The sequence below is a fragment of the Melospiza melodia genome, chromosome 10 (genome assembly GCF_035770615.1).
Source record: "Melospiza melodia melodia isolate bMelMel2 chromosome 10, bMelMel2.pri, whole genome shotgun sequence".
Lineage (NCBI taxonomy): Eukaryota > Metazoa > Chordata > Aves > Passeriformes > Passerellidae > Melospiza > Melospiza melodia.
Genome location: NC_086203.1, coordinates 23,036,237 through 23,051,119, shown reverse-complemented (window position 1 = coordinate 23,051,119; position 14,883 = coordinate 23,036,237). Strand labels below are relative to the sequence as shown.

Genomic DNA, 14,883 nt, shown 5'->3' with positions numbered 1-14,883 from the left:
ACCTGTGGACCCAGGGCACTGCACCAGTCCCTGCCTTTTAAATCTTTCTCTCTCATTCTGTGGCATTCTTACAAGATGGATTTATAACATACTTAGCACTAATGTAACAATGAAGATTAGTCTTCTCTGAGTCAAACAGTAATACACTTTAATTTGCCTACAGCTACTGCATTGCATTGGCATGAAAGGAAATGGTTTTCTCATGCAGCTTCATCTGCTGAGCAGGGGAAATCTGTGCTGCAGAGTGTAAAGCTACATGGGACTCTAGCTGGCAGCAAAATTCAGAGTAGGAGAAACATAGCATAAATAAAAGTGTTTGTGAGTTGGAGGTGTGCTAACAATCCTAGTTTATTGCTAAACATTCCATATCCAGTAATGCACTTTGCTTGGAGCTTCATCATGGTTTCATCTTTTTTTTTTTTTTTCACCACTTTATCTTCTATACTATAATTTTTCCTGGAGTAAGAGGTGTAAATTCATTAGTTTTCAATTTTTCTTTTTTTGTGACATTAAGAGGAAGTTGGTGATATGAAGTTCCTTAGAAGCACTGGTGCTGTTAATGCAGTCTGTGCTGTGCTCTAAACCTAGGGAACCACTGGAATCTTAACACTTGGTCTGTTAAGTAAATGTTTCTGCTGTCTGGTGTAAATGCTGCCTTCACTTGACAAGTGTCAGGCGTTCTTTGAAGGGACATGTGCACAAACAGTCACTCAAGTGCCAGTATTTACCCTAATGTGGAGCTTCCCTCTTCAGGAAAGCAGCAAAGCTGTCAGCTGCTCCCTTCTTCTTGAGTGGCAAAGGAAGAAATTATCATGTCTGGGACAATCTCATGTAACAGTTCCTGCATATGGGATAGAGCAAATTTTTGTGGGCATAGTGTGCCAGTTGGACGCAAAAATTATATGTTTCTTATACTTTTTTTTTCCCAAGAAATCAATTAAATATAATTATGCTTAAAATAGCAGGTTTTGTTTCTAGACCAGGGATGTGTCTTGCTTTCAGCAATGGCAGGGAAGGATTGATAACTTGCATGCAGAGAAGGAATGAAAAAAATATTAATATAAACTGCTGGTGGGAAACATTTGCAACAGGGCCTTGTTATCACAATAGGTCTTTGATAGGAAAGGTGGGCAGAGGAAAAGACAGAGAAATTCACAGGAAATAGTGACAAGGTGTCCAGCTCACTCCATTGGTGAGGTGGGTGCTTCAAAGGACCTGAGTGTTTTCCTGTTGATTTATCTGCCAGCTTTGCATCAATTACCAACAGAGTCTCTGAGCATCAGCCCACCAAGCTGAGCCTGTCCCTGCCTGTCACACCCCGGCACCTGGTGCTGTCCTGGTAAATGCAGCCACTGTCACCACTCCAAACCAGCAGCCTTCAGCCTTCCTCTCTTCATCACCAGGTTCATCCATCCTGAAGGCACATGGAATAGTTAGATTGATTGCCCTAAATTTGACATTAAAACTGGAAAAATAATAAACTGACTTTTTTTTCTTGTCTCCCTCAAAAAGCTGCAGCGCCACGACAAAGATGATTCCCCTGACAAGTGGAGGACAGAAGAAGAAATGGCAGCTGAGGCAGAAATTCTGAATAAATATTTCCAGGAAAATTAGAGGTAATGATCTGACCATTGACTTACTCCTGCAGCACTCAAGCCTTTGCTCAAGCCTCCAGAGGCTTCTTGAAGGCAACAGGGCAAATATCTAGAATGAAACAAAAGAAAACAAAGCTCTTAGTTTTGTGTAGTTTCCAAAAGGTCACAGCACTCCAGCAGTGGCTGAAATGAGATGCTCCTTCTTGAACAAATCAGCACCATCCTACAGCATTTTGTTTCCAGACAGCAAAAATAATGGTGCATCTAGAAATGAGAATCATCAGCATTTACTGAAGAGGAGTCTTTAACCTAACACATCCTCCCTCTGTTTTAAGGACAGAAAACAGCCCTGGTACCTCTACACAGAGCTAAAACTGCTGTGTCTGTGTACAACCACATATACATATGCACCTATACATACAAAACTGCATCAGAATTCAGTATAGAGGGCATAAATTCTAACCTCACCTGTCAAGTATTAAATGATTTGATCAGTTCAACTTCCAAAACCAAGCCTGCTGGAAAACTGCCTGTTCTGCTAAATTTTCCACTGACCTTAAAAGAAAAATGAAAGATTTTCAGGGAGGAATAGAAAAGAGAAAACACTTGGCAAACACTAACATTGGTGCTCTAGAAATTGAGAGTTTTTCATTTTGTACCTTGAGTCCCAGGAGCCTGATTCTTTCTGCAGAAATGAACTGGCCCCTGGAGATCAATGTGAGTTGGGCTGGGATGTAATACTGCAGCAAGGATGCCAAATCTCCCTCTCCCCTGCTCCCCATATGCTGTTTGCCATCATCCAGCACTCTCACTTCTCTGTCATTTCTGGCTGTTTTGGTTCTCTGTAGAACCAAAATCCCAGAAATAACCCTCCTCTCTCTCTGTGACTCACTGCTTGCAGCCTGGCTTGAGAAATCTTGAGCTAAACCCCACATTTGTAGGGGTGGCACACTGAGGTGGCAGCTCTCATCTCCTGTGCCATTCAAATGGCAAACTCAAATGCTATCTGGATGGCATTTTGGATGACTCCATTTGGAGTTCCTCAAATTTCCCCTTCCATTTTTTTTTTCTTGCATCGTGACCATGCTCTTGTCTCCTCCAGCCAAAGAAGCTGTGCCAGCCCTTCTGTGGGTGCACAGAAAAAGCCATGGAACACATTTATTCCCATCTGGGGAGGAAATTCCTCCCCAGCAGCTGGGACCTCCAGGGTTTGGGCTACACAGTCACATTTCTGCAGGGGCTGCTGGAGTTGCACTTAGACACCCACTTTTCACCTTCTCAGAAATATGCTGCTGAAATGTGAATTACTCAGGCAGGAAGAGCATATCCTTGGTAATGCATGTGTAAGCACTCTTCTCTAACAGAGGCATTATGTGGTGCTTCATCTATGGCCCAGCAACCAATGAATAGTACTTAGGGGAAAATGGCACATCCCTATTCCAGTGTGATATTGTTTCCCTTTATTGATTTGGTAGGTTTTGGGGGGATTTTTTTTTGGTCAGAAATAAATTGGAAATGCATTTTTTTTCCTTGAGATTCTCAAAGGGGTTGAAATTAAATCCCCACATATCAATAAAATGTTCTTTATCTCTTCTGATACTAAACACAAGCTGGATAGATGATATAAATCCTTTCCTGCAAGCAAATTGGTGTGGCTGGACATCTATTTCCATTTATTATGAAAATGAGTCAGTGTGTGTCTGCATGGATGACCTCTTGATACGTTTCCCGTGATATTAAGGTCATTACCTTTCCTAGAACAAACTGGTAAATTAAATCTTCCTGGCATCATTATCATGAGAGTGCCTAGTCCTTCCAACCCTTGATTCCCAACATTGGGCATCACTGTCAATCTCTTCTCCCCAACATTATTTTGCTTCTGAAGTTTAATGCTCTGAACCTGAGATAAAGATATATCTATGCATTCTGCATTTCTCAGCCTTTTTTTTTTCTCTTAACCTTGCTTCTAAAGCAATGACGATTGAAAACTTTTGGCAAATTAACAAGGTTATATGCATTCTTCTTTGAAGCTATTTTAGCATTTCACCTACAAAGGATTTATTTTGCCATTTGTGGGTTTACCTGAATGACACTTGACTTGAGGTTTTTTCATGCAGCATAGGGAAAGTCAGAAAGAGCTGAATGTGGGTGTTCTGCAGCTAATAAATAGCAATTTTTAAGGCTTCATGCATTATTTTTGTACTTCATTGTTTTGTTTAAAGAAACCCAGCTTAGCCAGCTTAGCCTGGGCAGGCTGAGCTGTGTTTTAGGGCTTTTCCAGCTACCCTCACATTTATGACAAGTCCTTCTCCACCTGCCACAACTCCTGTATGATTGGACTAGGTCCAGTAGCACCTTTTACATGTATTTAGAGACTATCTAATCAAGAAGGACTTGCAAGTAACTTTTTCCTAATAAATACCTGAGTAAGTCAAGCAGCTCTTAGTTCTCTCCCTACTTCATTTGCTGGTGCTGTTCCCTCTTGGCTGACTAACTACAGTTAAGTGCTTCTACATCAGTCCCCAGATGACCCAAAATATCCACCCACTTGCTTAAGGAAATGAACACATTTAGCCTTGCTAAGTTTCCACCCTTGAGAAAAGGCTTATCTTTAAATATTTTATCTGTGTGTGCAATATCAGCGAGTGAATTTGTGCTTTGCATGTGTTTCTGCTCTTCCCCTGGGTGTCCCCATGCCACTGTGTCCCACCTCATTAGAAGGACTTGTTCTTTCTGCTCACAGAACTGTGCCTGCAGAGCTGGAGCTCAGGAGAACTTCATGTGGCTCTGGAAGAGAGAAAGAAAAGGAAAGGAAAACTTTCTAGGGGAGGAGGATATTTAATATAGAATTTCCCCAGTTAGTCACTCTCTTGTTAGTAGCACAAAGATTTTACTTCTTTACAGCCTCTTTGGGAGCTGTTCCTCATTCTGTCCTCTGGTCAGCTGTGTTTGATAACTTGGTTGCTTTTTGAGGTGAATGCACAGGGAAAAGGTCCCTACTCAAAGAGCAGGATTTGATGCAGCACCCTAATTTCCAGGCCTATTTTCAGATGTGCCTTTTGAATTTTCTAGCTATGTATAGCTGAGTGTTTTGCTAGTCTGTTTTGAGCATTTTAAATTGCACATGCCAGCAAAAAGGCTAAAGATTAAAAGACTTTAACCTTCAGATAGTATGTGAAAAATGTTTCTCTTCAAAGGCAGCTTCACTCTGTGTTGTTATTTCTGAAGAAAGAACCAGGCTGCACAAGTTTCAGTAGTTTTCCTATTTTGTGCATAACTGAAGTAATACTTTTATGCCATTAGAAAAGTAGTCAGTCTTAAGTACAATGTCAAAATGTCCCTTTGCATAAAGAAGTTGACAGTGATATTCTGTTGCCAAGTGCTTGGAGTTACAAATATTCAATAGCTTTTAATTGCTTAACCACTTGAATATTTTGTGTCCTGCAACATGCCAAATTCCTGTAGAAATCCCTTCAAATAATGTGTCCTGCACAGTCTTGTAGGATTTCTGATGTCAGTTCTCCCCCTTGTCCCCAGTCTGGCAATGTTTCTGGATAATATAGTCTTTCCAGCTTTTCTAAAAAGTATAAATTTTATTTTTTTTTTCCCCCACTCATTCTTTGAGAGCACTCATCCTGCCTCACAGCTGCCTGTTCTGCACCAAGATTCTGCATGTGTGAAAAAATGCTGTTCTATTGCCTTCAGCAGGGAAATTACCCCTGATAGCAGCAGCTGGCCAGGGGGGAATTTAAACTGGCAATTTGACTTGCATCTGATGCTGCTCCAGCACCTCTGGAGTGTGACAATCCCTGCTGCATGCATGAGAGTGAACACCAGAGCAATCCCATCACTTCCCTTAAATTGAGACAAGTAGACAAAATGCCTTGCAACACCCATCTTTGCTTGTTTTACTGTAAGAAAAACCCTCCTGTCATTTCTGGTACTTTAAACTGCACAGACCCACAAAGAAATGGCTGTGTCTGTGATCCACAGGGTGAATGTGGGATGCAGTGAGGACAGTCTGTCCCAGAAGATGCTGTGCCTGCACTTGCAGAGCAGGCTGTGCCCTGGGTGGGCACCACAGGCATGGTCTGGGATATTTTCTGCACTTGGTGCTGCCTGTTGGCAAAGCAGGGAGCTTTGAGGAGCACAGCAGGCTGTGCCATGGGAAATGGGAGCAGGGACAAGGCTGCAGCAAGCACAAACCCTCAGTGTTTTCAGAGCCTCACTTACTAAAGCTGAGCAACCTTTTGAGTGCTTACACTGGAGTCAGAGCCAGGTGGTGCCAGGGCTGGGCAATTCCCAGAGGACATGGTCTAGGAGCTGTTTGTGTGTAATCCTGAGGTAAATACACATCCCAGTAATCTGCTATAGATTTCCCTGCACTCCAGACTTAAGTGCTATTAATTATATCCCCCACTCAGAAGCCTCCAAGAAGTATTAATTAGAAAGCAGGAGCTGGCAGTTTGCTTGCCTGTGTGAAACTATTATGACCTGAGAATGAAGTATAAGCTTCAAAAGAAACACATTTTATGAAGGTCACCTTGAAAAATATCATAAAAATCTGTCAGAAGAGAATGCAGCACTCCAAGTGTGCATTTCAGTGTGACATTATGCTTTAAGTAGCTGGAAATAGCAAAGAGAAGATGGATCAGATCATGGGGTCTGTGCTTTTCCACCCAAAATTCTCTTTTTTCTGCAGTAAGTACATATAATGTTTTTGTCATTTCAATGGGATGCAAGGAAAATTAATTGTCAACACAAATCCAACAAACATAATCTGCCCTTGCTGGTATTTTTTAAGTGTAGAATATCCAGACTCTCCAACTCTGCAGCAGGGAGAAGGTTTATACAGGAATTACATTACCTCTTCAAGGTGTAAACAGCCAGAAGTGGTGCAGTGACTGCTCAGCAGTGACACCCAGCCTGGAAAGCTCAGGGCAAAAGGCTTCCCCAAATAAATGTGCTGTACTAATGCACAGCAGCCTCAGTGCTGAGGTTGATTATTTTCTGGTTGAAGCATGTGATTATTTCTTATGAAAACAGAGCTACAGGAGAGCTAGCTGGAGTTATAAATGAAATGTCATCCTCTTGTGGGAGGCAATGGTGTCCCCGTCACACTCTTTCCAGGGCTCTGTTTTGAGGCTGGAAGTAGTACTGTCCTGAAAGCTATACACCTGATTCTCTGGACTTTATACATTATTATACAAAGTTAATACATTTCCCTATAGATGGCCATTTAATTCAGCTGTCCAGTACATGAATTGCATAGAGCACTGCTTGGATCCTGTAATTATGGCTACAGTAGAAACATCAGGGCCAGGGACACAGACACGATTGTAGAGCAGAAATGCAAAGCAGCAAATGTGCTACTGTTGGTGAAGGAAGCTGACAGCCAAATGTTCTCTTAACCTGCACATCCACATCCTGAATGCCCACCTGGCTGCCTGTCAAAATCAAATATTGCCAGTGGGATCAGTTCTTGATTCATCGTTAGCTTGGTGTGTCACATTGTATGAGAGGAAATGGGGAAGCTGAGCATGGATGGTGGACATTTGTCTGAGGACCTGGGGTGAAAGAGCTGAGGTGCAGGACAATGCTGAGCTTCAAATAGGATGAGATCAGCTGTGACTGGGCATTTTTACACCCAAACCTGTGCTGAAATGGTGCTAATCTCTTGCCCCCAAAGCTGCCAGAGGATGCTCCTCGCGAGCATCCAGACCCTCCTCGAAGCAGATTCACAAAATCCGTGCCAAGCGATTCACAGGCTGCCATCGAACTGTCACTCACCAGGGGCTCACAATGGAAACTGTTGCTCGAAATGTGGGAATGGGAAACATATGTTTCAGAGAGAGAGACAATCAAACAGAGGAGTGGGTGGCTGGAGAATTGCAGCCACAACAGCGGCGAGAGCCGAGCCCTGTGCGCAGCCCCGGGAGCGAGTTTGGGGCCGTGCCCTCATCCAACACTTGGTAACAGCTCTGTGTTTAATAAGCTGAGATAATTTCCCCAGTATTGAAGCCAGCTCTAAACATGCTCTGAAGTGAAGGTACAAAACTGAAGATACCAAGCCAAAAGCCTATTTCATGCTCCATTATTAGCAAAGGTTTGTATGGTGGTATCCTGTTGCTGTAGCTGCTGCACAATAGAACTGCCCAGAGAGACATTGGAACCAGCAGCTCAACATGACCTCAGAGCTTCAGCACTGCCTTTGTGTGAGTGTCGGTATCCAGGCTGTGTAGGTGGAAAGGCATTAATAACTCCTGCAGTAAGTAGTTATTTGAGAAGGGAAGGGGGTAATGGATGTTGGAAATATGTTGGACTGAGCGTACTTGAGGCTCTGTTGTGTGCCAGGGTGTCAGTCTCTACACAAAAGCAGAGGAATGTCCGGGATAAACTCAAATGCCCCACTTGTGTCAGCACCTGGGGCTGCTGCAAGCCTCCAGCTGCCACTGCAGTAGCACCTGTGCCATGGGTTTGTGCAGGGATTTCACACACAGCTTCCACGGCTTCAGGCTCTCAGCATTTCTATTTCTCTGCTTCAAGAACACCTTCACATCTGTCATGGCACCTATTACAGGGCTTTTACTAGGATGGACCACCAAGAGATGCATAAAATTGGAGCAGACATGGCAAGAAATGCCCCATCCATTCTCCAGCATGGGGGCATTTTCTGGGTGATGGTCCCAAATCACTGGTGTGTAATTCCTTGGCATTAGGCAGAGTCCCATCACATGGTGGGGATGGAGGAGGATAAACAAGAGATGATAGTCTTGAAAGATTATTTGTGGGAGTTTATATAAGAGATCATGAGCCCCAAAGAGTCTTGCATGAGGCTATTACAGCAAAATAGATTTGAAGAGTAAGAAGCTGGATTTGATGACACAAGATGCCCTTTCTAATCCTTTGTTCCTATGAGGAGCGGTCAGCAGAGCTGGGCACTGTGCTGTCTCACTCAGGGACATCAGAGAGGTGGCCTCACTTCATGTTTGTTTTTTGTAAAATGATCCTGACCTCTGTCCAAGGGTGCTTTGTGAGTTGGGAATGAAAAGCCTGATGTGAAAGGCAGGCATTACTATTATTTGCAAGTGCAGTTTATTGAAAAAGCAGATAAGAAATGGGACAAATCTCTTTCTTGCTCTGGTAAATAATTTTAAAATAGTTCTGTGCAAGGCTTTTCTCCTTCCTCTGTTGCTGGGGATGTAATAGGAGCTGCAATGAGCTGTGTGGGGGTTTAACACTGAACATTTCCCTTTGCCTATTGCTGTCATTGACTCCTGTCAGAACACACTAATGAGCACCTAAGTCGTTAGTAATAAACAGCCTCACATTTTATCTTACTAACAAAGATCAAAGCTGCTATTATATGTAATGATCTGTTATGTTTGATACTTCTCAGGTAACAAAGTGCTTGGAACACATCCCACGACACCAGAAAGTCCCCAGAAAGAACAACCTCATTCTCCAGTTCTCAGTGGCCCTGGAGCTGCAGCTTGACAATTTTATTATGTTCTACAAATATGGGATTCTTCCATGAAAAATTTTATTGGACCTTTGGATATCATCAAGGTTGAATTCCAGCTAAGACAACTAAACAGCACTGGTTCAAAATATTGCTCTGAATTGTAACTCATATTTTTCTGAATTGTGTACTTGGGAATGAATCTTTTTAAGTTGTCCCTTGGCCTAAATAGAAATAAAGTGCCAGGAAAATCAGGTAGCTACTGTGTTTAGGTACATTATAAAGTGTTTACTCCATGTTGTGCTCTTTGATTCAGTTACTGTACGTAGGCTATTTTATCATAGAAAAATTAGATCTTTTAGCAGTGTGGCAATTCATACAAACCCAGACTTTGTTACAGACTAGCCAAGATAAACTTGGAAAGCTGCTTTTTCTTCAGGTGAGTTCTATACCAAGAAATATTAAGCTTCCTGAGATCTTTTTTCCTCTGTTCTTTTAATGCATTATGAAAAGGCCTCTGGAGTTTTAAGGGATACAAAACACTTCTGTAAAACAATTAATATGGGAAGTTGCTCATGGGATAGTAATCACATTAGGGTTAGGCTGGCAGGAATGGCTGCTCCCAGTCACAAACAACACATGGAGCAATCCCTGGGCAAGAAATGCTGTGCTCAGAACCCTGCACAGGAAGAAACCCACTGTGGGTTAGTTGTTGATTGCAGGAAAAGAAGTCAAACAACAGATGGAAGAGAGAAGAAATGAGTCTGTAAGATGTGCATGAAAAGAGAACCCATAATCCTCCTCTGGAACTGCAGGGAAGCAAACAGCCAAAGCTTTCTGTGTCCCACAAAGTCAGGATGAAAACAAAATGCCCCCAAGTCTTTCAATAAGAGTCATGCTGAGGGAGGCCATGGGTGCAGAGCCTGCCTGAGGGCTTGAGGAGGTCGAGCAGGTCCAGACCAGAGCCTGGTGGAGCTCTGCCTGCCTGGCAGCACAGTGTGATCATGTTCAGAACAAATTCAGCTGCTCCATGATGGTCTGTCCTGGAGGGTTACAGCCTGACCTGAGCACTATGACAATGCACAATGGATGAGTTCTCATCATTTGCACCAAGTCTCTCTCTGCTCTCTACTGCAGAGCCATGCAGACCATTGGCTTGAAGTCTTTATGCTTGTCAAATTTAAATAGAAATACTACAGCAAAATCACTGATGTTTGATTCCAGTTTTTACTGTCATGCTATTTAAATATTGCCCCTGAAAACCACTTTGATTCAAAGACTTACCATGACCCAGTGTGGCACCAGTATCTTCCATTAGCCCTTTTAAAAACTGTACAGATTGTAACACTATTTCTTTTTCTGTGCAGAAAAAATGAAAAGTCCATTTTGATGGAGTCTGCACATTTTAGACCCTGAGCAAGGGCTGAATAAACAGGAAATGAAGGTCAGGGAGCAAGAAGCAACAGAGAAGGTAAGGTGAGCAGACAGAATGGTCAAAGATGCTGGCAAATGGGCCAACATAAATGGTTGTCCTTTTGCACTTCAGCATTTCAAGTTGCTGTGATTTCACACAGAAGGAAGACAATGATTGTGCTGCTGGGGAACACTAAAGAAAAACCTCAGCATCAGTTACATTTTCAAACCTGCTGCTCAATGTCTTCCTATTTATTATGGAATATTCTGTATTAATTCTGTAGCCTGTGATGAGCAGGCTCTGTGCCAGCCATCCTGCATGGGGGCTGCAGAGCAGATGAGTGCTGAGCTCCATGGAAGATTTCATTTGTGTAAATGAGGAGCCCGTTATCACAGCACTAAAGGTCCTGGTTTTAAAAAAGGCCTCCTGTGACATTATGCACAAAACAACCTCTTTATGCAGCATGAAAATATTTATGTGCTTCGCTCCAGCTTAAAAAGGGAATTTGCAATAGATGAGGGACATGAGAAAGGATTGGAGAGAGAGATAAGGAGAGATTAGAAAAGGCAGATCATGAAGTACATGACATCCTGCAGCAGTATGTGGAGTAAACCCTCGTGGTTTTTTTAAGATATGGACCTTGAAGATGCTGTCTGGATCATTTATATATTCTTACAGAGTTAATTTTCCACGGGCAAGGAGCTATATGCAGAGGTGCCATTGCTGGAAATGTGAGGAGATGCTGTGCTGAAGACACTGATGAACTTTGTAACCAGCTTTGTCCTTTTCAGCCTTCATCTCTCACCCTCACGGGGGTCATGCCTGGGCTGGGGAATGCTGCAGTGCTGAGCTCCCTCACCCAAAGCAGGAAACATGGAAAAGATCACCAGTGCAGGGGCTCAGATGGATGTGGCACAAGAGGAGTGCTCCCACTGGGGTGACTTCCTAAGCTCAGACCCTCATTCCCTGTCCTTAGACAGAAGGAAATTTCCCAAATGTTTTCAATTCCTAAGAGTTTTTCCTGAAGCAGCAGTTCCTCTGAAGGGCTGCAAGGGCTGTGTGCCTCTTTTTCCATGAGTAAACCAGATATGCTTCAGCCACAGCTCTCCTCACTGACTTGTAGGGGCAGCCTGGGAGCTCCACAGGTCCCCTGAGTACCCTGGAACTTGCAGAAGAGGTGACTCAGGACACACACAGGAGAGCAGATGGGTTATTGGGAGCTTGATCTGATGGGGACACACAGCCCATGCATCCACTGCCATGCCAGGCAGCTCAGGTGCCTTCAGCAAAGGCTGTGAGTGCAGCATGGGGATGTTTGTTATTTGTCTTTCTGCAGTTCAGCATTGCTCTTGCTCCAGATGCAGATGTACCAGCTCCAGGTTCTCCATGGGACAGCTGATGCCACCCCAGGCAGCCCAAAATGGGTGTGAGCTGACAGATGAATGGGCTGTGTCAGCTCCTTGAGGACTTTGTGTATTAATTCAGAAACCTCTGCTGCTTCCAACCTCCCCCAGCACACACTCACCCACCCCCCAGGTATCAGCCTCTCTTTTGATGCTGTGCTTGAATAAGCCAGTGTTTTGTTTTTAGGTAATGTTGGAGAGGAGGGAAATGTTCTGCTGGATCTGTGGGAGCCTGACTGGGCTGCAGGCTCAGGCTGATGCCAAGACAGCAGGTCCTGGATGCAGTGGGGGGAGTCAAGGTCAGCTCCTGGCATGTGACAGTACCCTGAAATGTGGCCAGGGACTGAGCACTGCTGAAATAAAAATACCTGAATCCACGTGGAATCCAGGGTGATCTCATACCCAGCCATAAAGCAATAAAAATCTAAATGCCCAGTACCCACAGAGCTAATGAAACACTCTCAAGCCCAAATACCCACACAGTGACAGCCATGAAAGTTCCAAAATAATTCCTATGCCAGCTTTCTGTGTCCTCCCATCCACTCCCCAGCTCTCACTGTCACTGTGGTCGATGGCTGCTGAAAAGCCTTGTCCAATTCCTGCATCCTGATGTGCAGGCCAGCAGCTCTGTGAAGGAGAAAATGCTGCTGCTCATGTAAGCTGTCCTGTGTGTTGGCAGGGCTGTGAGTTTCAGAGCAGAGTGATATATTTCAGCTCTTGTGAAATTTCTGAATAATCAGCTCATCAAAAAATATCATGCAGAGTTCCCTTGTAGTCCTTTCCAACTTGCCACCTCTCCTGCCAATAGCTCTGTAGGGTGACCACAGCTTGGCAGAGCCCATTAGCACAGCTCTGCACAATCACTCATGAGTAGAGCTGCTGGAAAATACACTGCTCCCTCCTGAAAAAAAAAAAAAAAAAAAAAAGAAAGAAAAAAGATGAGGTGGGGCAGAGGGTGTGTTTGAGGATGAAGAATTTTCCCACCTCTCTCTCCAGAACCCTCTTCTGCTTCCCCATTCCTCCTCACCATTTTTCCTCCTTTGACTTCAAGAAAATAAAAATTCTGCTTAAAGTAGCAAAGACACTGGATGCTGTTTGATCTGCTGGTGATTCCTCCTGGCCCCCAGGCTTGGACTGGCACCAACACACTGGCACCTTCTCCACCAGAGACTCCTGAGCAAGTTGTCCTTGGACCTGCACATTTTGCTGTGACTGCCCAGTTTCTTCTTTGGAGTTTCTTCAGAAGATATTCTTGAGATAGATTTCTCTGCTTGAGCAACACAGCAGCCTGCTGTTTGGGCATCTGGGAGCTGGTACCTTGTCTCTGTGCATGGTGAGATGGGGGTGCTGGAAGGGCCTCAGTGCTGCAGAGACAGGGGGCTGAGCAGCCAGAGTCCCTTCAGCTGCTCCTCACAGTGCTGGGCTGCCTCCAGCCATGCCCCCTGTGCTTCCCACTCATTCTGGACAGCTGTTCCCAATCCCAGCTGAACATGGCTTTGGCTGGGGAGAGCAGAGTCCCTCTGTGTCCCCTAAGGATGCTCAGCTGCTGCAATGTGGGGAGGGGGCTGCAGAACCCCCTAGGGCAGGGGGCAAACAGGTCCTGCAGAGGAAGGTGGTGCAAAAATCAATGGTTTGTGCATTAGGATTAAAGCTGTGGCAGGAAAGCCTTGTACAACTCGGGTTACTATAATTTTTAATATTTTTATTATATTTTATTATATTTTTTTGTCTGTGGTAGCTGCATTGGCTGTGGCACTTGGTGCACTTGGGTTTTGTACTTGTGTCACATTGCAGACCCTGTGTGGGACCAAACTGCATCCATCAGCAGCAATGGCTCCAGCACAGGCTTCCTGTTCTGCCCTCCTGGCTCTGTCCTGACCCACCTGCAGCTGCCAAGCATTTGCTCTGTCCCTCTCTACTTGTGTCACCATACCTTTCTGCTCAGGCTTTTGTCATGTCTTTTGTCACCATAGTGACAGGAAAAGAGTGATGATTGCTGGAGTAATTTCCCATATTAGCTAGCACTGGCTTTTCAGCCTAAATCAGCACTTCATTTTCCCTGTGCTCTGGCTGAGCATCACTGGGGAGCAGTGGCACCATTAGGGACAGTGGCAGAAGAGCCTTGGTGTGTTGTGGTGCTGCCAGTGCTCCTTGGGGACAGCCAAGGCAGGGACAGGGCCTTCAGGTCACCTCATGTCCCACCAGGAATGTATTTGCAAAGGTTTCTCCCTGAGTGCATTTGCTCAGTCTCAAGGTCAATAAAAGCAGGAATAAAAGCAGGAATTTGGGCACTTGCACCTGTCCTGGGCAATAGGAAGAGCTCCCCAGAGAGAACTGCTCTCCCTCACTGATGCAGTGAGTGGGAAAAGAACAAAACCCCTCCTGTGCCCCCAGGCTGTGCCCTCTGCTCTGCACAGCCCCAGCCTGGGCTGGGACCAAACCTGGGCTCCCAGGGGGTGCTCAGTGCCAGATCCTGCTCTCTGCCAGGCCCCATCAGCCATGCAGTGCATCTCAGAGAGACACCCAGCACACACACACAAATACATACCTAAAAATCAAGATCATTAAGTAAGCAAATGTGTTTAAACAGCAAACAAGCTACTGAAAAGCAGGGAAAGGTCACAAAATGTGAAATGAAAGCAGCTCTTCTGTTCCCCATGCCAGCAGCACTGGTCCTGCCTCAGAGGATATATTAAGAAGAGTCAACCTTCATTTTGAGCACGCTGCCTTTTGTCCTTCTATCACAACATTAACATTATCCCCACATAATTTTATGTATTTAATTTTACAATAGACTGTGTCAGTGAGCACTGCCTGTAAATATTTGATCACCACCGTTCCTCTAGGATTATCTTATCAAGAGTAAAGATATTAAAATAGAAATCTTGTCATATTGCTGCCTTTATACTTCTAGCCTAAGAGTTGATTGACAGAAAATGAACTGCCCGAAGTAGCTGTAAAGTGTCTTTTCACTGAGAGTTTTAATGCCAGAGGCTATAGAAAAAAAGG

The 14,883-nt window shown here is 44.3% G+C and overlaps 1 protein-coding gene across 3 annotated transcripts in view; it reads left to right on the top strand.

The window, feature by feature from the left end:
• FHIT (fragile histidine triad diadenosine triphosphatase) overlaps positions 1–9,317 on the top strand; it is a 517,591-nt gene extending 508,274 nt beyond the window's left edge. For all 3 annotated transcript variants that reach the window (XM_063164909.1, XM_063164910.1, XM_063164911.1), the window contains exons 7-8: positions 1,513–1,616; positions 8,995–9,317. In XM_063164909.1, the coding sequence (XP_063020979.1) occupies positions 1,513–1,614 (102 nt within the window). In that variant the 3' untranslated portion in view covers positions 1,615–1,616; positions 8,995–9,317. The remainder of the gene's footprint in view (positions 1–1,512; positions 1,617–8,994) is intronic.
• Positions 9,318–14,883: the final 5,566 nt, after the last annotated feature.